General features: G+C 37.3%; 1 protein-coding gene across 3 annotated transcripts; it reads left to right on the forward strand.

The window, feature by feature from the left end:
• Window positions 1–561: 561 nt before the first annotated feature.
• On the forward strand, window positions 562–19,980 carry zgc:66484 (uncharacterized protein LOC327557 homolog). 3 transcript variants are annotated; one of them, XM_028807291.2, is made up of 4 exons: window positions 562–665; window positions 11,215–12,425; window positions 16,020–16,203; window positions 18,293–19,980. In XM_028807291.2, exons 2-4 carry the CDS (start codon window positions 11,245–11,247, stop codon window positions 18,434–18,436), a joined length of 1,509 nt encoding a protein of 502 aa, XP_028663124.2. In that variant the 5' UTR covers window positions 562–665; window positions 11,215–11,244; the 3' UTR covers window positions 18,437–19,980. The 3 variants fall into 3 exon arrangements, with proteins under 3 accessions (XP_028663124.2, XP_028663126.2, XP_028663125.2); XM_028807293.2 differs by lacking the exon at window positions 562–665 and adding an exon at window positions 1,092–1,558; XM_028807292.2 differs by lacking the exon at window positions 562–665 and adding an exon at window positions 1,565–2,427.
• The last annotated feature ends 2,591 nt before the right edge of the window (window positions 19,981–22,571 follow it).

Below are 22,571 nucleotides of genomic sequence, written 5' to 3' on the forward strand. Positions count from 1 at the left end.
AACCTGCTCCAGAGTGCTCTGGACATCAGACTAGTCTGAAAGTTTTACTTCCAAAAGGACAATGACCCTAAGCATAACGCAATAAAAACACAGGAATGGCTTCAGGTCAGCTGTGCAAATGCTCTTAAGTAGACCATCTAGAGCCCAGACTTCAACCCAATCAAATATCTCTAGAGAGAGAGAGAGAGAGAGAGAGAGAGAGAGAGAGACGTGAAAATAGTTCCATCCAACTTGATAGAGCTTGTGAGGATCTGCAGAAAATCCACAAATCCAGGTGTGAAGCTTAGTACATCATACCCAAGATGACACCTTGCTATATATATAGTTTTTATATACATTTGCACAAATTTCTGTTAACCTGTTTTGTCTTTATCATTCTGGGGTATTTTTATTGATAAGGGGAAAAATTAACATAAATTACTTTAGCATGAGAGAGCAACAGAACAAAATGTATAACGTATGTCAAAAAATGAACCCTTTTATGAGCTGAATAAAGTCTGTCGAAGCAATTATTTGCATTCCAGTTTTCAAGGACACTGAAGTATGCTGCATAAGTGATTGCTCAAACATTTATCAAGTTATAAAACTTGTGGGAAGTAACTAAGTGTACCATTACTGAACATCCCTCAGACTCTAAGGGCTACTGTATTAAGAGTGCAAACCAGGTAAGTCGATTTATAGTCACCTAACGTTTAACTAAATCAGTGGATTGGGTTGGGTTGTGCTGTTCCACCTGCATGTCAAGTTTTTATGAAATATATATTTATTACTTTTATTATTAAATATATCGATTTCACCTAAGAAAATCTACATGCAACAAATTTATGCTTTATAATTATCATTTAAAAGAGTCAGTTAATTAACTTTAGACGCAAAAATATTTGTTCACAGATTAGTTTCGATTTTAAAAACTTTAATCCAGACGGTCATAGAAATTCCTATTTCGTTACATTGTCGTTAACTGCGCCCCCTTGAGGGCGGTGCCTATATGATAGACAAAGTAATTCAGGCAACTGATTGGTGAATACAAATGATTGGCTGATGCTCTGTCCACAGACCGGGACATACGTTTGGACACGCACAGTAAATACTTGATCGTCAGAGGCAGAAACTCTGGTAAAGATAGCAGTTCAAAAAACATGACGGTTGACTTCATTTTCGGCTTGGGTTAGTGAACGCTAGCTCGCGAGATGCTGGTATTTTTCAAAACATGCCTTGGAAAGTATTGGCAGATCGAAATAAACGAAGTATATTTCATCGTCCTGCTCGTTTACAGATACGCCCCTTCCTGAACAAAACTGGTCCCCCTCTGGGAAATGGAAGGCTAACGCCCATGTCGCTTACTTTATGTGACTAAAAGCCATTTTGGCATCTACGTATCAGACAAATAGGTTTATCTCTTGAGTAATAACAACAGCGCCATATGTTGTTCGCGACGTGCACATAACTAAATCCGCGCCTACTTAGGCAACACCGTGCGAGAAATTCCACGTTAGCATGGAAAAAAAGCACGCGAAATCTAAAAGTGAGCACCGCAGCTCAGTCTGGAGCACAAGACGTAAGTGTCTGGAGGTATACGCATCAAAAGTTAGCTTTTAACGGTTTCGTTTGACCTTGTTCGTGTGCAAGTAACATTACAGTTAGAGGTGATGCGTGTACCCATCATTATTACCAGTGTAATATCTCGTTTAACTTATAACATACATTGTTTTGCACATCTGTTTAATGAGTTACTTCGATGATCTTTTATGTACTTTCGCTTAACCGCACTACTCCGGAATGTGATGGCTGCGCAAGTGGGGCGGGGCGGGAGTAGTATGCGCTTAGCCTGCCGGGAAAAAAACGATTATAGGAACATCGCTAATTGCTGATAAAGCGTTGACGTAGCGTGAGGGGTTTGTGTGAGTTCTGGGACTGTTTATTTCGTTCGGAAAGTTCAAATCAGTAGTCTTGCACTGTATCCAATGGGTTTTATGTTAAATGTACAACAAGACTTTTTTAATTTATGAGTGGACAGTGCTGGATTTGTATGCGCTCAGGATGTGTCATTTCTAGTGACATCCACGTACACATACAAGGTGCAAAAAGGGGTGTAGCACAAAACAACTTTTTGTCCGTCGTGTGCAAATTTCATCATCTTGCACCGTTGCCTTCTTTCTTTCTAACCGATTTTTGAAATACAGTATAATGTATTAAAATCAGTGAAGACTTTGATGATTTAAATTATTTCAGTTATTCTACATCTTGGTTTTTAGTTATTTTGTTGTTTTATTTGACATTGTATATAATGCACAGGACATGTAGAATGACAGTGTCAGCATTATTTACAATACATTATAGCCTCACAAAGATTAAAAAGCCTTTATTGTATGAAGTAAGGCCAAAGTACAAACAGTGTGCCTAGGCTCAAGAATCAGTGCCCTCTTGGTAAGTGCCATTTTCAAGAATAATACAGTAAAATGGAAATTATTTCTGTAAATTATTGTAAAATAACATATCTTTGATATTAATATGGCAGGGGTTACCAAAATTACGTAAATCCTTCTGGTGATCCACTGCAGGCAAAAAAGCATTTGATAATTTTTTTAGAGGGTTTTAAGTGAAACATGGTGTTTTCTCCAAAATATTATTTTGACATTTTATTAAAAATGCTCGGTTTCTGCTTTAGTGTTTAATCTCAGTAATTTAAGTATTGTGAATTTATATCCCTTCTTAGATTCATCTCTGCCTTTACCATTTTCCCTTCCCCAAATAGTCTGTTTGCATGATTTGATTAACTAATTAAAATACTTTCTATTTAACAAACATGTGAATAAACATTGCCTTTTGGAAAAAGCCTCCTTAATATGCAGTTCTTTCATGAATTCTTCAATCCACTAAGCGTAAGCTGCTTAGTCCAGCTAGAGAGTCATATAAAGCCAGTGGCTATCTCACCAATGTGGAAATGGGCATCACTTCATTACATGTTAAGAAATGCATATGCTCACATACTCATACAGGACCAAACTAGACTGTCAGATTAACTTTTAATTAGCCTTTGGGATGTTCTGGAAAAGAAGAACATGTAAACTCGCCACATTGTGTCAGGATTTCAACTCGGTCTCCTAGAGCTATGAGACAGCTACTCCAACTGCTATGTCACTGTTCGCCTTATTTAAGAAATTCACATGTAGAGTTCTATTTTTGTTTTGAACTAAATTTATAAGATATACTCAAAATGTCTGTGTAGATTTATTAAATATTAAACATTAACAGAAATATTAAAATAGACCTGTGTCTAGAGGACTTGGTTAAATGGTAAGTTTGATATTTTTCAAGTCTGTTATTTCTTTACAAACATTGTATATATTAATTTGCCACATACATTTGTGTGTTTTTTTAATATAAATGTAAAAAATAACTTGTCTGTTCTTGAATGGGGCTTACAGTACACTGGGACTGAAGTGTACTAGGATAGGTGAATTGAAAAGCCTAAAAATTTACCAAATAATCCTCTTTGAAGCAGAAAAGGTTTCAGTTTGAAAAAACATGCCTTCCACATTTATGAGATATATTTGTGATAATGAAAGAAAACTAGAAATAATTATTGTATCACAGATTCTTGGAACTATTTTTCTTGAGGTATGAATACATTTATTTTTTTTGTGTCTGCTCTTCCCCGACAAGCCCCCAGCGCCAAACTATTTTACATTTATAATCCTACTTTTACTTCTGAAGTTCTTTGTTTCAGTAGTTATGTTCTGCCATGGTTTGTAATAACAGACAGATGCACCATCAAATCATATGATTATTTTATCATAAATGGTGCTTACATTTTGCTCTTTACATTCTGTGTTATTTTACATTGCCTACAGAGTGAGATTCGCACCAAGTGGCAGTACACTGATGTGTTTCATTGTACTTTCTACAAATAACAATAATTGAACTAATTACATTGCTTTGTATTTTTAACAGAAGACTTCGATTTTTAAAAAAGTCATCATCTGCACGTCACAGTTTTTGTGGTATGTTGAGTGCATGCAGAATAAAAAACAATACTCAGAAATTTGAAAGGCAGAGTGCACAATACAGGAGAGTGAAGCACCACAAACTAGTTATTGAATTTTTTAATGCACAATGAGTCACTCTTTCTGAGGTCATGGTAAGAAAAGAACTGAGAACAATGTGTTCCAGTGAGTAAACTCACTAAAACTCATTCATGCTAGTCCATCCGTTAATATGTGGGGAGAACATAGAAAACTCATGCATACCCTGGCACTGTAATACAGGAATGACAGCTGTGCGCTAACTCATAAAAAGCATGAAAGGAGCTCCTCTCACGGAGCGAAGCGTTGTACGTGCAGACACAGCACTTACAGAGTACTTCAGATGTGTCTTCTGGCTGTTAGAGTCCATTAGCTCAGATGTGTAGCCACTGAAAAGTCTTAGGTATCGACCCTGGCCTTGGGTTAATTCGTGGAGCCTAGGAAAAAAATGGCATATAGGTTGTCTATGACTACCTGTGAGCTGAGTGAGGTGAAGCCAGGTATTGTGCAAGATTGGGCAAAAGGACAAAGCAGCTGGGAGCATGTGTCATCAAACATCTGGGCATCAACATTCAAAAATGTCGGTAAGGGCACTTGGCACTGGCTCGGAAAGGTCACCAAGGAGAAAAATGAGCAGCAGAGTGAAGTGCACAGCGGGTCTCCTTTTAAAATGGCTGAATGTAAACAACAGTGGTTTGCTTTATCCTCTTTTTCCTTCTTTAAACAGCATGGATACTTTTCTTTTTTGCAATATGTATATAATCTCAAGATATGGATCAGTTTTCAATAAAATTTTTGGCTTGAAAAATTGCATATTTGGTGAGTTTTAAGGCTTTTCATAATAAAGGTGTTGTGTGGAAAATGAAAATTTACCATGAAGATACAACTTTGACTTATAGACCAAACTTATCTGTTAATTACAGTAAGTTGTAAGATCACATCAGGGCCAGAGCACATCAAAGTAGTATCAGTGGCAGTTAAGGCTGTAACCCATGCCATTACAGCATACATATTTATGTGCTACACACTTACTCTTTGTAGGCCAGTTTAGTTTACTTTTTTGAGATTTGAGAAGAAATCCCACATAAAAACAATGAAAACATACAAACAGAAACAGTAACTTGCTTAAGATTAAAACTCAATACACTGGAGCTTTGAGGGAGCACTCCATCACAATGTTGACTCTTTTTCTTCATATTTTCAGATTCCCTGTTTTTTTTTTTAATTAATAAAACTTATTTTTTCTTATTCAACAGAAGACTGGCCTAAAGCACACATATATGTTTGTAATACTGTATATGCTTACAAATGTAGCTTCCTTAGCATTTTGTTTACCCCAGGAAAAAAAGCCAAGAATATAATTTTTCTCCACAAGAAAAAATGTTATTATGTGTAACAGAAACATGTAAATACCAAAACATCTGAATAAGTACAATAGAAAGTAATGTTGCAGATTTAATACATGTCCTTTGTGTGATATGTTTTGAGACAGTCACCAATGCACAGTTTGATGTTCCAGTCAGGACAGTGCAAGCCTGTCTTTTTGATCACTTTTGTTATATTTTTTTTCTTGTTGCTTGCACACGAAAGGGTAGCATGTTAGTGCCTGACCTGCAAGATCAGCGCACCCCTAGTGTTATTGCAGCTTACCACAACTCAAGGCTTATTGAGTTCCATATTTCCCATGAAATAAACATTGACAGTTTCCCCATTGGGAGTCGTGTTTAGGGGGCTATTGTCTTGGTTTTCCTTGCACTTGATCACATTTACTTTGCTTTTTTTGTCATACAGCTACCATTGCACCATGGTGTACATTCACACGACCATATCCACCGGCATATTACAGCAGTTCAGTCGTACAGTTCCATATCATGCATCAGTTTCACTTTCCATGTCAGTGTCTGATAACTCATCGTCAAAACTATTGCTTCATTCGAGCAATGGTTCAGTTTCAATTCATTCTAAAACTGCCTTTAAGGCTTTTTGTCTGCTATTGTGTTTTATGTTGGAGGCTCCACCCTGACCATGAAAACTGATGTTTAATTAGATTTTCTATAAAGTTGCAGTGAAAAGTCAAGCAAAATAACACCTTTTATTGGCTAACTAAAAAGATTACAAAATGCTAGGTTTCAGGGCAACTCAGGCCTCTTACATCTTGCCTGAAGAAGGGTCCTGAGTTGCCTCAAAAGCTTGCATATTATAATCTTCTTAGTTAGCCAATAAAAGGTGCCATTTTGCTTTTCACTACATTCATAATGGCTAACATGGTACAACACCCTTGTACTATAAAGTTGCAGAAAACATAGAAATACTTGTGTTTTTTGCAGCATAATTGTAGTACTAGGGCAGGGGTCTGCAACCTTCACTATCAAAAGAGCCATTTTGCCCCCCCTTCCTCCAAAGAAAAATAGTCTGGAGCCGCAAAACATAACACAGCTTATAAACTTTTAAAAGTTTTAATCTTTTTTTAGATTTTACATGTTACAACCACGGAATACAACAAACAGAAGTGCAGTGTGCATGTGTAGGGCTACTTTGAAATAAATTAAACTGAACTATGCAGGCCTATTTGGGTCCTTCCTATACCTGTGTAAAATTAAAATAAAAACTAGCCCACTTTAATATAAATAAAACATTTAGCTGTAGCTTAGCAGCTTTAAAAAAGTAAACATTAAATTCCATTTCAGTGTGCTGAATCAACTGAAGCACCTGAACATACAAAAAAACCTACATCAGCTCCGGGTCCGAAATGAATGTGTTTTGTTTTTCTGAAAAATAATAGCTTATTAAATGCTATTGTTGTCACCTGTTTAAAATGACTTCTGTTTCTGAAGTTCGCTGCTGATCATCTCTATGTCGGGGCTGTACAATGTGACTTTGACCTTCACACAGGACTGCAGGCTCTCATGTGTGAGGCGGGAGCGATATTTGGACTTTATGAAGTTCATGCTTGAGAAAACTTGCTCACTTAAGTATGTTGAGCCAAAGATGGACAGGACTCCAAATGCATATTTTTTCATGTTCATATACGTTTCGGGAATGGCACTCCATGTGTCGAAAACAAATTTGTCGGGTTTGGGGAGGTTTTCAATATCACTCCATTTGTGCTCTTTAGCGAGAGTAGCCTTCTGACGGGTGACTTCTTCAAGATCCGCTGTCAGGCATTTGAACTTGGACACCCATTAATCTTTATCTGCTATGTCGTCCAGTTCAATTTCTAGATCGGGCTTACTCCTGTGAATGCGGATGTGTTCAGCAGGGATGGGTCGATGTCCAGGGGTGTGACAGGGAAGGAGAGAGTGTGTGTTTATCCTTTCTGAACTCACTGAATCTTTCTCTAAATGCAGCTTGCATTTTCTGAACAATTTCCCGTTTGTTTTTAAAGTCGGAGAATAGATGTTCTGATATTTTTATGAACGATTCTTTCATGTATTCTCCGTCTGTGAACGGCTTACCCCTCCTTACGATCTGTTGAGCTGCCACAAAACTAGCGGCTGTAGTTGACTGTGTAGAAGTGATCCACTTTTTGAAAGTATGTTTGCTCTGTTCAGCTTTCCGTTGCAGTTCTGAAATTGCTCTCTTTCGCTTATCTTCACTTGGGTATTTTTCAGTGAATGCTGAGAGCTTGTTTTGAAAATGTCTTTCAACGTTACATTTTTTGTTGTTCGATAATTTATCGCCACATATTAAGCACACCAGTAAGCCAGCGTCGTTGGCGGTGAAGGCAAATGCTTCTGTCCACGCAGAATTAAACTCTCTAAATTAGATGTTAAAATGTATAACAGTAGTAGTAGTAGTAAATAAACATATATATAAATACAAGTTAAATTAAGAAATTTCCATTATTCATTTTCATGGTTTTTATTTTTTTGTCAAGGCCAAAGGGAGCCACTGCAAGGAGGCTGAAGAGCCGCATGTGGCTCCAGAGCCGCGGGTTGCCGACCCCTGTACTAGGGTGTTGTACTGTGTTAGCCATTATAAATGTAGAGAAAAGCCAAGCAAAATGACACCTTTTATTGGCTAACTAAAAAGATTACAATATGCAAGCTTTCGAGGCAACTCAGGCCCCTTTGATTACATTTTGCCTGAAGAAGGGGCCTGAGTTGCCTCGAAAGCTTGCATATTGTAATCTTTTTAGTTAGCCAATAAAAGGTGTCATTTTGCATGGCTTTTCTTTGCAGCATAATGTTATTTCATCCACTAGATGGCAGCACAGTACCGTCCAGAGAACTATTCAGGCTTCACACTATAAAGGGTATTGGGTTTAGTTGTAATTATATATTATTATATATATATATAAATTCTGTGCCTGAGTTACACTCAAGGTTAATGCCAAGGAGGTAAATCAATAGCAAAAAAATAAAGTGAAATATGTAGATATACACACATCTATACAAATATATAACAATAAACAAGAAAAAATATACTAAGCTTTACAGTGGAACCTCGGTTCACGAACGTCTCGGCACACGTACAACTCGGTTTACGACCAAAAAGTTCGCCAAACTTTTGCCTCGGTTCACGACCAAACACTCGGTATACGAACAAGCCAGGTTCCCTTTCGGTTTGTTGATGTTCATTCTCTCCCTGTGCATTTCCTGTGCAGCGAGCGAGAGAGCGCGCACACACACAGAGAGGCAGCGCAAGAGACAGAGGGCTGTACACACACACACACACACACACACACAAGAACACGCGAGAGAGGCGTGTGCGCGCACACACACAGGAGCGCTCTAGACAGACACACTGAGTTGCAAAGCTGATCGCACCCCCAGAGAATACAGACGCCAGTGGGAAAACCCCTAAGAAACATGGACAGACTACCTTCACATTCCTCCTTTCCCTTCTTGCCGGCTCTGTCGCGTAATATGCCTCTCGTGCGGTGCTCCGCCTTCTTAAAAAGCCTGCACGGGCTTCTTTCAGTTTGTTAAATTGGTTGCTTGCTTCTCCTTCTTTCTCTCTCAGACAATCTGTGCTCCTGGCGGAGCTGTCATCTCTGACTTGTCATGGAGCACGTTTAAACTGTTGAAAAGAGACAAATGTTTGTTTGCAGTGCTTTGAATAAAGTTCCTTTTTTTCTACAACCTCCTGTGTCTCTGTGCAAATCTGTGACCCAAGCGTGACAACACACACAGGCGCTCCAGGCTCGCAAAAGAGAGACGCACGCACGCACAGGCGGGGGAGAGAGAGGCGCGCGCGCGCGCACACACACACAGGAGCGCGCTAGAGAGATACATACAGGCGCTCCAGGCTCGCAAAAGAGAGACGCACGCACGCACACACACACAGAGCGATTGAGGGACGCATAAGTTAGAGAAGGCTTGTTTTTGTTTTCAGTTCTGTTTCCGGTGATCGGTTCGTAGCCTGCATTGTTGCAATGTTACTTTTCTTGGTGGTTTATTAAATTACGGATTTTTCAAATGTTCCTTTTTTCCCCTGTGCTTAAAACTCATTAAAAAAAGTGTTTTTAGCGAGAGCGGTTCCTAGCACTATAGCGCGAACTATTGCAGTGTTAGTTTTCTCTGTTGTTAAAGGTTTTCTCAGTGTTATTCAATGTTTTTACATTTAGTTTACCATTACGCTGTGCATTCTATGGTATAATTAACTATATTTGTGCTTAAAAACTAAAAAAAATGTATATATTTACATACAGTTTCTACGGTCTGGAACGGATTAATTGTATTTACATACAATCCTATAGGAGAAATTGCTTCGGTTCACGACCAACTCGGTTTACGACCAGAGTTTTGGAACGAATTATGGTCGTGAACCGAGGTTCCACTGTAGTATGAATTATTGAATTATGCAGTTGATGGAGTGTGCATCAGGTTGTAAATAGAAATTTTGTTCAAATTGTAAAAGACCACAGACAGACACGACACCACAATGTCCACAACACACACATTTATATTACAGTATTTACAGTACATGTTTGCTCAGTCCTTGGTCCTTTCAGCTGCCTCCACTCCACTCCTCAGAAGCTCCATCCTCTTCCAGCCGACTCTGGCTCCTTGAATGAAGTGAGGCAGCCCCCCTTTTATAACTCCCCGGATGTGCTCCAGGTGCCCGATGACAAAATTCCGGCAGCACTCCCCAGTGTGGTGGAAGTGCCGCCCTTGAACCCGGAAGCACTCCAGGCGTACACCATCCCTGGTCCAGCAGCTCTTCCTGGTGTGTCGGAAGTGCTGTCCTCCAGGGCTCTAGGACCATCCAGGCGCCCAGGGAAGAGTAGTGCCACTCTCCCGGTCTGTCCTGCCTCCAGGCGTCCCGGCGGGGCAGGATCCCTGGTTGTCTGCCACAAAATATAGCATATTTTGAAATATTTTAACTTTTTCTTTGCTGCTGTGTTGTGCATTTTAAACAGCATTTACTGCCTTTCAGTAAAACGTTTCTTGCCATTGTGGTCTTGTCTCTCAATGTAAAATACGTGCTGTGTTTTGGAAACTCCTTAAACATTGTATGATTTGAAATACTTTACCTTTCCACTCACCACCAAGCTGCTAGCTTGATTGAAAGGTATTGACTGTGTGTTTATTGCCCCTTTGCTTCTTTTCAGAACAAAACAAATATTGGGGGCTCAAATCAGACATATATACTGTACATTTTACAAGAATAGCTGACATTTTATTTATTGATGTCCTGATTATATCGGGTATCAATAAAGTAATTTCTAAAAACATAGCTTCATCTCAGCTGTTACCAGAAATGAAAATCAGAAAGCGTCAGTTTAGTAAATTCTTGCAAAGTATAGAAATAAAGGAGAACTGTAGCTAATCCATCACTACATTTTCATTTTGTTTCTGCTAAGAACATGAGAAAAGTTTTGTTTCTATTTTGTTTATCATTTTAAATTTGATAAAAGCTTAAAAAGCAAGGGTGATTTAAAAATTTAAAATAATTTGGAACACTAGAGAGAGACACAAACCAAGACAAATCTACCATATTTTTCCTTTACATGTAAAAAATGCAGATGCTTGATGGCAGTGTGCAAACTGGAGGTTTAAATTGTATGGAGCTCAGCTTGTGTAATGTGCTTTGGCTAAAGTAGTCTATATACTGTGTGTAGTGTATAGGGCAAGGTAGGAAGAATAAACAATGCAATTTGTTAAGTATATTAAGTTGCACATTCTCATAAAATCCTGTTAATGAAGTAAAAGCAGAACTAAGTTTTTTCCTTTGATTTTTGCAGGATTCAATAATATCTTCCTGAATAAAGATTATGTCTGCTATAAATAGGGATCCTAAAATTGTGGTTATTGGTGCTGGGTTTGCTGGGCTGACAGCAGCAAGTCACCTGACTAAACATGGATACTTGAATGTCACAATTTTGGAGGCTATGGATAGACCTGGTGGTAGAGTGCACACAATAAAACCCTTTGGAGAAAATGTAATAGATTTAGGAGCCAACTGGATTCATGGCCAAGATGGAAACCCAATTTTTATCATGGCGAAGGAGCATGGCCTGCTGGCTGAGAACGATTCCTGTTCTACTATGTGCCTTCCTGGAGCAGTTACACCAAAAGATTATTTTTTCCACCAAAATGGGAAACTGTTTGATTCAGATGAGGTTGAGCATGTATGTCAAGTTTTTGATAACTTAATGTCCAAAGCATTTAACGAAGAATTGGGTCCCAAATATAAGGAAACGAGCCTTGGAGATTACCTTGATGAAGAATTCAGTGCATCAGAGCTTATATCTATAGAAGGTGCAAAAATGGTATTTGAATGGTGCAAACGTGTTGAATGTACAGATGAGGCCTGTTCCTCCTTATATGAATTCTCAGTAAGTCAGCTTAGGCTATATACAGCCTTAGAAGGCGGTTTCTTTAACTCTCTCGGTCCAGGTGGTTACCAAGCTATATTGGATATATTGCTGAAGAGCTTACCATTAGGCGTTCTTGTTTGCAGTACACCAGTCAAGTTCATTAAGTGGAATTTAAACCAGGGGACGTCCCCTCCTGGTGAAATGTATCCAGTAAAAGTAATTTGTGACAATGATGAAGAGCTAGAAGCAGATCATGCAATTGTGACAGTCCCTCTGGGCTACCTGCAAGAAAAAGCAACTAAGATGTTTTATCCTCCTCTTCCAGACTGGAAAATAAGAGCCATCAATAGATTAGGCTTTGGAACAGTCAGCAAAATCTTCTTAGAGTTTGAGAAGACATTTTGGCCAGTAGATTGTTCTGGAATTCAACTAGTCTGGGAACAAGGGCATGAAGATAAAGATATGTACATGTCTATGTTGGATGGGGATAGCTGGAAAGACACCTGGTACAAAAAAATCTGTGGTTTTGATACTGTGGCTCGTCACCCTAATGTGCTTTGTGGCTGGATTACAGGCAAGGAAGCAGAATACATGGAGATTCTTGATGATAATATTGTCGGAGAAACATGTACCAGGTATGCATGTGTGATATAGTACTTTTGTGGAACTTTTACAAGAAAAAAGGGTGTTGTGTAGAATAGAGTGGTAATATACAGTTCGATAAACACATGAGCTACAATATAGGTGGGGTTTCCTAAATTACTTTAAGCACTGTGCAAGTTGCAGTGTGTTAGTGTAACATAAAAGAGGCATCACAGTACATGATTTTAAACATCCTTAAAAGAATAGTTGAACCAAAATGCAAAATTATATAGTGGTCTACTATATTTGGGAAATACCCTTTACAATCTGATTTACTTATGTCATACTTTGTAAATTAAGTACAGTATATATATTTTTTTAAATTTTTATTTAAGCCATTCACAAAAACCATTGACTAGAATGGTGAAACCTCTATGTGGCACACTTAAACCCCTTGCAGTGTGATGGTAGAAAAAATATTGTAGTTACAGTTGCAATGTATTACTAAATTAAAGTACTGTATTGTGTTGCCATTACATTATACAACGGCACATGGGTTGACTTGCTGAAAAACTTAGATTTGGAAAAGGCTTTCTCAGAGATTTCAGCATTCCGTATACATATAGAACTTGTAAATAAAAGAGTGACTTTATCTTTCCCTTGGACAGCTCTCAAGATAAGAAAACTGAAACAGAGAACTTATAGACATAATTGTTTTTTAAGGCAAGTGGCGATTTTAAATGATCTGAATTTTCCAAAGACACAAATTATAAAACGACCGTGCAGTATCCCCCACCAGCTGCTACCATATATTGCTTTGTTACAACGAAAAGTTACAACATATTTAAATTGGATTTTTATTTTAACTAAACTTACAATATTTTACATTTTAATAATTTAATAATTTTATTATAATGGAAAAGTAAATAAAAATGCAAAACTGAAATTCCCAGCTCTGAAAGGTTTTGCATTTGCCAACATTAAACTTTACCACAGATTCAGCCTGTTGCCATTAGAACAACTTGTTGATGGGAATCCACCAATGTGCATTTAACCATTTGTTTCTAATATACCTTTCTTTGTAAGAATAAATATTCCTCTTTGTGTGAGCCCACCCTGTTATTTGCTGCATACAAAGTAATTTAAAGACACCAGTGCTTCTCAGAAATTAAAACAACAGAATTTTCACACACGCTAGCTATGTGAATGATATAAAAAGAACTTATGGGCGCTGTAAGTCCCAATTAGTACTGTTAAATCTATCTGGAGATGTAGTGCACATAAAACTACCCAGAATCTTTAAAGAACTATTTGTCCCCTAAAACGCAGCACCCAAGGAAGTAGAAGAAGATGACGACAAATAATAGAAGTAGCCAAGCTGCCAAAAAAAAAAAAAAAAACAATCCAGGCTATATGGTACAGAAGTAAAGAGGAAACAGTATTTGAAAAAAAAAGCTGAAACATATAATCTCTTTTTAAGTTTGCAAAATCTCATGCAGAAACATGTGAAAGAATATTGGAAAGAGTTTGAAACCCCATTCCCACATTGAAGTAGGGAGGTGGCATCATTATGTTGGGTGCTTGTTTTTCATTGCCAAGGACTGGTAGACTTGACAAAAAAGAGAATAAACTGGGTCCACCCTCTACCAGTTATGTACAATAGAGAACCAATGTGGGATGCATTTCAAGGTAAGAGAAGTTTTTACCTGTTGCTCCTATACATGATAATCACACTTATCCGCATTCTCAGACCTACTCAGCATTTAACCTAGCGAGAACGCTAGGAAATCTTTATATAGAAATCTTAGAACTTAGAAATCTTTATATAGAAAACAGTTTTGTGTCTGATGAACAATTATGTTCCAAATTTAATTTTCCAGCAGCACACTTTTTCTCTTATATGCCAGTTAGAAATTTGATCACAAGAAGACTACCCAATTTTGCACGTGTCACTCCCATATCTTTAGGCAACAGTGGTTAACCCTGATTAAGACTCAGACAATACATAAAATACTTCAAAGAAGAGACCCTTTAACCATCCTAGGCAATGGCTGCAAAGGTACATTTCATCAGAAAAAGAGTGTAACTTATATGTATGTATATTCATACATAGAATATACTCTAGTTTTATATGTGCAAAGCATTCCATATTTAAATCAAATAATCAATCATATTTATCTTGTTTTAAAATTGTCTAAAATGTACCCAAAGCAAGATCCAACCTTGTTACCCTCTTGTCCCAGCATTACTGCACTATATGTTTTGGCAAAGCATTAAATTAACATCATTCTAGAAAAAACATTTTACATGTCACAAGCACTCCCAATCCATTAACAGCAATATTTAGTGTACTTCCAGATGAGTTTAAAGTTCATAGGGAAAAGCTGATTGTAGTTGCCAATGCTATAGTACTAGCAGGTAGACTTATCTTGTTTTACTGGAAGAATCCCACTCCACCTTCTATAACTCAGTGGGTAAGCAATGTTCTATATTATCTCAAATTAGAAAAAAATCAAATTACCTCTTAGAGGATATTTCCAAATTGTTTTTGGAACATGGCCAGAATTCATGAATACAGTTTTAGAATAAGTATGCAGGACTTGTGTTTGACACTGTTATGCTATTACTTTTTGTGTCATGTAATATGTCATTGTGATGTTGTGGTTTTTGAAAATAAAATATAAAAGGCCTGTCCACTCTTCACTACAGTACTGAGCTGGAAGCTGAGGGTTTGAGGAGATCTTAGGGGCCAGGTTGAGAAAAGGAGTGTAATGGAAGGTCAGGAAATTGTACTTACTTAGTACTTTGGGTAATGGGCCAGCTACCCTACATAATAAGGGACTTTAAGTATATACTGTATGTAGGCCCTGTGGGGAGCAAAGGACGTTTATTGTTTTACCTTTTATGATGTACCTATAATAAATGCTTTATTTTTTTAATTTTTGGCCTCCTTGGATTATCTATAAGGGATTAAAAAGATAAAGATGAAACTACTTGAATAGCCCAATCAAAGTCCAGACCTGAATCCTAAAATCTACGTCAGACACGTAAGGTTGTTGCATGTTGTCACTCAGCAAATAACATTCAGTTTAATGTAAGGTTCTCAAACCTGTTTAAGTCAAAAGTGGGGTATTCTGGTAGCCTATCTCAAGGTAACAGCCGTGGACAGAATACCAGTCAACTGCAGGACTCAGTCACATAAGGGCCGATTTAAAAATCATGAATCTACAACTGGATTAATTTTGTAATAAATAATTAGCCAATGTTAATCCTGCAAAATTAGAAAGACTTCTTGAAGCATATAATAAATAAGGTTGCTTAATGCCTAACAGTTAAACTGTGCAAATACTTTTCATAGGTGATTTTTTTCATTTTGTATTGATATTTGCTTTTCTTTTATTACAAATGTATGAACCATTAAAATATAAAATATATTTTGTTAACAATATTTAAAAAATCCATTTAAATGTATTTTGACTTTTGATTGTTCGGTTTAATGAGCAAATCATGGTAGCACCCTTGGGATGGGTAATTTTCACCCAAACTGAACTTTAACTAAAAAAAATAACAGTTTAAAATTGTATAACTAAATGTAACATATTTTAGCATATCAGATATTGCTGACTCTGATTATGTTTTCTGGGCAGGCTACTAAGATTGTTCACAAACTGGGATGTTTCCAATCCTGTTCGTGTGGTCAGATCTTTATGGAAAGAGAACCCCTATGTTCGAGGCTCCTATACTTACATACCTGTTGGCGTTGATGCACAAAAAGAACAAGAAGCATTAGCAGAACCACTGCCATCTGTCTCTTGTAATTCAACAAACAAGGTACTTTGAGTAATTTATTTCTTTTGAATGTACTGTTAATGATCTTTAATTTTATATACAGGCAGTCCCCAGGTTATCTATGAGATAGGGACTGTAGGCTTGTTCTTAAGTTGAATTTGTATGTAAGTCGGAACAGGTACACTATTTTAATAAATACTATTGTTGACCGACTGTAACCAAGTGCTCTGCCAGTGAATGATGAAGTTTCACCTCTCTCTGCCCTTTTTATTATTTCTACTTTATTTTCCATGGTGATGGTTTTTCTCTTCTTTACTGTATCACCAGCACTTGCATCACATTTGTGTTTCAGAGACATTGTTGAAGGGTGAAGACAAAAGGTTTAAGATGAGCTCTTCTGCACAGTACTGTACACGCTATCACAGCAGGAAGGCATCCCTCGGCAGCATGTCTGGTGTACTGACAAGAGACAATTTCCTGCTATGTATGTAACCGTACAAGCAGGCTTGCTATTGAGAATGAATGGGGGCGGCGAGGGACAGTTCACCACCCGCCCACCACACAGTCACCTTCACTTGCAATGCAGTGTGCTGCCTGCAGCATCAGCCCACCAAGAATGAACAGGGTGCGGTCAAAGGCGGGCAGTGAATCGCCCACTACTCACTCCATTCAACAGGCAGCCACCTGAGGCATACTACAATGCTGCCCCACGCCGCCCTATTCACCCTCAATGGCCTCCGTTCACTCACATCCGGGTCACCGCTTGCAGCATCACCAGCTGTCCACCGAGAATGAACAGGGCAGCTGTTTGAGGGACACTGCAAGGCTGTGTGGTGGGGCGGGCAGTGAAGCGCCCCATCAAGCCACCGTCCTGCACACGAGCGGTAGCATTGGTCCCGGTGACTATGGACCTCGGGTCACCGCCTAGCTGCCCACTGAGATTGAGTGGGAGCAGGAGCTGCCTGAGGTACACTACACTGCATAAGCAGCGAAATTGCCTCCGTCCATCCACCGCTTGAAGTGTCCCCAGGCCAATGATGATGGAGAGGCAGTTACTGAGGAGCCTGCGTCACGTCCCCCAGACAGATGAAGGGACAGCTGCGGCCCGTTCATAAGTCGGATGTCCGTAACTTGGAGAGTACCTGTACTGTGTTTAATATGTTGCCTTTAGCAAATGGGAAAGTAACATTTTCAGTCCTATTGAGGTAGTGCACTTATAGTGACCCTCCTACCCAAAAGGAGACCAAAAAAGGCTAAAACATACAAAAATGTTATGTTCAGTTTCCCCTTAGCCATGGCCTGTCTTCATCATATCAGTTAAACCCTTGCTCCAACTCACCTTATGGCCTTAGACTCAGTAAGGGTTTGGGCCCAAGACAGCTTAAGCCCTTTCTGTGGTCAGTTGTAGGCCAGACTGGAATCGATCTACGGGTCAGAGTCAGACCACTTATATATAGACACTCCGGTAAAGCTCATTCTGGAAGCTCCAGGTGCTCTTGCATCTGTGAACTTTTAAATCAGTTGTGTTTCCAAATCTACCTGTTCTCTTAAAGGAACAATCTGGTCCCTGTTCCCCATTCAGCCCCATTTATACTTGCCATTTAATTTAACATACATGTGTCTGGGATGTGGAAGACAACTATAATATGTGGAGAATGGGAAGACTCCTGGAGTTTTGAGTTATCAACACAAACCATTATGTCAAGTATAAAAAATAGCCTTCAGGGAAAGGTTAATATGCAGTTGCCATACATTGCTGTACTCAATGAGGTGATTGATGCCTTCTAATCAAACAAAAAATTCCAGATGAAAAGCTTTCAGGCATACTGCATATCATCCTGAAAAAGTGTTTATTTTGCAGCTGCCCAGCAAATTATAGGCTGCTTCATTTCACCAAAACAGTTATTGATATAAAAGATAGTAACGGTGTCATTTTAATCAGAATGAACTAAATGTTTTTGTACTCAAATGTCAGATCGTCTCATTTCAAGTGCAATTATGTATGCAGAAGAAACATTCATATAACTTGTTGAAAAATGAATATCAGTCTTTTTTAAATCTTTTTAAACATTTTCACTTTTTTTATAAAACGATTTAATCTCATTTTTTATAATCCCTATGTCTTTTTCAGCCTTTGCAGGTTCTTTTTGCTGGGGAAGCAACACATGTCAATTATTACACGACTACCCATGGAGCATATCTGTCTGGAGAAAGGGAAGCTCAACGAATCATAAATTACTACAAAAAAAGTCCAGTTAGCTCAGTTGGAAAATAAAATTGCTAAACTTCACATTTATTTAACAAAGGATTATTCTTTGTTTTATAAATTTCATTTATAAAAAGTAACATTTCAATAGTATGGCTTAATTGCTGGAAAGGGAAATAAAGTAGTGTGAAAGCATACGTAGTAGGTGGGTATAATACTGCAGGATAATTTCACTTTAGTGTCTTGCAGGAGTAAAAATTAAATAAAGCACTAGGGTCTCATTGTTGAATTGATCCAGTTTTAACACACTTTAACCAAAAGCCTTAAAAGCTCAATTTTTATAGGTTCTGCACTGTATTATAATTTTACTGTGAAAGCACACCTAGTGTGTGGAGAGAATGCTGCAAGATAATTTCACTTTGGTGATATACCAAAGTAAAAACTACAAAATGCACTAGTATCTAATTGCTACATTTCTCCAGATTTAACACACGTGTAAAAGTGTTTGTTGTTGGTTGTGCACTCTGTTAAACCATATGTATGAAACAAACTTATTTTTTATAGTCTGTCTACACAGTATTAGCCAATCTGTATTCTTTGCATTACTTGCTATAAGGATTAAAAAATATATGGAGATGTAATGCACTAATGCTGCCTGCTACTCATTATGCAGAAGAAACATTCATATAACTGTTCAAATGTGTTAAACAAAAAATGAAGGAAGCAGTTTTGATTAGGGCCATGTGCAATAAAGAGCAAAACTGTTCTATTTTTGAAATTGAAGGTTTTAAAACAAAAGGAGAAGCAACATTTACACACAAACTTATTGTAATACTATAAAGGGCACAAAATGGCAAGCAAACAAGCAGATTTAGCAACCTTTAAAGTACCGTAAGCATATAGTTTATTTAATAGCACCTAAGCTTTTAGATGAGACAAGACAATTTTATATCCGATATTCTAATGAACAAACAGAAACAGAAAGGCTGAGGCTCACTGAGCATTTCAACAAGCCTTACTTTCTTGTTGGTCACCCAAAGAAAAAAAATAAAAACGAGAAGAGAAACTCACCAACCTCCCGAGGTGATCACTGTAACCAAGCACCAGTTTAGTCGGGCCATTCTGTCCTTCATGCTGTACATTGAAGACAGCTATCCAGACAAATGTTGTCCACTCAATTCTAATGAAACCTTTCTACTTCTTCTAGTTGATTACATTACCTGTAGAACTAATAAATAGTGGTTGCCTGAAGTAGAAGTATGTAAAAGTCATGCAGGTGACACCACAAAGACAACAAAATGCAGAGTGACATTGATAATAACATTGCATTTGTTTTAAAAAGGTATGAAATGTTATTACTTAAGGAGTTATAGATTGTTGATATGTAAGTCATGTATCTTGCCACAATAATGCCTAAAAGTTCGTGTGTTACTCTCTCTGAGCTGATAAAAGAGTTAGGGCATTTGATTTTCTTAGGGGAGATATTTTATGGCTATTTCATTTTAATTAACGGAATACTACACCCAAAAATGATATTTTTTTGTATGTTTCTTACCTCATGTAGTGTGTAGTGATGGCTGGGAAAAAATTTTAATCTCATGTTTTTATTAGAACCGAAATAGAAGAGTTTCTGAAATGGTGACAAATGGTGGACAACAGCAAACAATAACAAGAATGTCCATGAAAACATCTCATATTACACATGTTGCAAAATCCATACGTTAATTCATCTAGTCATATGCTCACAACATACAAACACATACTGTATACTTTTAGTAAAATATTGTTAAATAAACCACTTCCTGAAAATGGTGTCATGAATGAAAAATGAAATGTGCTTAGACATGGCCAGAACATTCGAACCAAAGAGGCGTCTCATGCATTGGTCAAGGGTCCGGCCTAGTAACAGGTTATTCATTGGCAAACATTCATTGGATTCACATGATAACAACATAAAAGCATGCACTGAGAAGCAAAAGTTAAACAAAAGTGAGGGAAAACATTATTGGGAAGAGGATATTTCTCATATTTCTGCATATCCGAGATGTTTCAACAAGCAGACGGTCCATTCACTTGTGCAGTTTCATAGACCTCCACTAAATAATCCTGAGGCACTCCAGGTGTGTCTCACCTCTATGAATAGAAATGAAATGATGGGGAAAGGTGGAACAACAGTTTAAGTGCATCTGTATTCAAATCTGTATGTCTCCCATTTTCGTTCATAAGAGTTTTTTTTTGGAGGTGGTATATTTAACAATATTTGAATAAAAATATGTGTCTTTGGAACATAGTAGCATACAACTAGATGACTATGGATTATGTGACCCGAGTGGCATAATTATTTTGTAGATTTGTTTTAAATACCATTTGCTGCTGCCCAGCATTGGTCACTATAGATGCATATTATATCAGACATTTTGCTATCTCTGCTCTGTATAAAAACATAAGAGTGACATTTTTTTCAGCCATAACTACTTAATACATGGGGTTGGCAACATATCAAAAATAATATCATTTATGGACAAGTCTTTGTTTAATGGATGGATAGACACATTTCCACATTCCTTCATGATCACACTGTGGTAGCCTTGTGCGCTTTATTATAAAGACAAATCTTTTATTTAAATCAATAACTATACTGTGCTCAATCAAGTTGCCTTTAATGAGAAAAAAAATATTTTGGTGCAGCTAACTAAATAATTTACTGAATTTAGAGGAAGATGGACTGGCTGTTTGCATGCTGTATGAAAACAATGTATTTTTGTTTGGCGAGAAATTTTATAATAGCACTTGCATCAAAAATATGATATGGTTCAATAGTATTAAAATGAAAACTTTTTTCAATGAAAAGATAAGCAAGCGCAATATGTTTTCTCATTTAATTATGAACTTATTTTAATATGTTTGTGTCATGCTGTAAGTTTGTGCCAGTCACCCAGCAGTGTTTACTCTGATTAATGTAAGAAATTTTGAAGTCTTCATGTTTGATATATGATTGTGTGACACAGATTTTAAATATTTTATTCAGCATGTTGATTTATTTTTTTATTAGTTCTCTACTGTTTATTGTGCATGACTAAACTCTTGCTTAACTGTCATTAAGGCTTTCTAATAAGATTTGTTTTACATTTTACAATAAAATTAATTTTTTTTTACAAAATAGTGTCTTGTAGCTTTAAAAAACAGACCAACATGCCCAAAGGACTAAGACATTATATTGTAGACCAGGATTTTGCAAGGTTAGTTCTACTTCTCCTTCTCTGTATGGGTGGCATTTTAACGAATTTCAGCACAATAGCTAGGGCACTGGACATCAAGGTTTAAATTGTGTGTGAGACTTACTGTTTGACGCGGGACAGGTCAATTAACTGTCTTGTGCTTCAATTGCTTAAAAAGTAGAACTTTGTAAACAATTGTAATGCATCTGGGTCTTCTGAATTGTGTTTGGGATAGGTAATAGTAAGTGCACCATTCGAAGAAATGATGGAAAACACATCAGCTAAATATGTTTTTATGACTTTACGTTTTTGTGGAAATCTTGAGCCTTGCAAAAAATAAATAGCATGGGGATGTGATGCCTTTCTAAGTAAAGCCAAAGTGGTCTGTAGTGGTCATATAGGGTTTCATCTGTATGCCTAGAAAGCAGTTTGCAAAGACTGTTTTATTATTTTTTTTATTAAATAGAAATTTTTGTACTCCTGCAAGTGACCACAAAAAGTTGTGCTTTCACTCTTACAATCTGAATGGCATTCAAACTGAAAAGCAAAAGCAGCACAGACACAGTTCCCTATATATATGGTATACTATGTTTATTTATTCTGTCTTTATTGTTAAAATGGGATAAAGGTTTGGGATTGTGTTACAAGGCTAGAAGAAGTAAAATAAGGTTATTTGCCTGACTTGTACTAAACCTTGTGTCGGTATGGCATTTGCAAATTAAATAAATAGGACTACATTCATGAATCAGTCCACTTAAGAACATTAGAAGAGAACATTCAGTCCATCAAGCTTGTGTTAGGGAAATCCTCTGGTTCAGTTCTTCAGACATAATCAATATATCACAATATTTTATTTAGCCAAGATATGTAAAGGGAGAACAGTAGGGCTGGGTGATTAATCGAAAAGTAATCGAAATCGACATTCAGAACCTATAATCAATCAAATTTTTCCAGGTCGATTATTTCGATTACTTTCCCTTTAAAAA

The sequence above is a fragment of the Erpetoichthys calabaricus genome, chromosome 8, assembly GCF_900747795.2.
Source record: "Erpetoichthys calabaricus chromosome 8, fErpCal1.3, whole genome shotgun sequence".
Taxonomy (NCBI): Eukaryota; Metazoa; Chordata; class Cladistia; order Polypteriformes; family Polypteridae; genus Erpetoichthys; species Erpetoichthys calabaricus.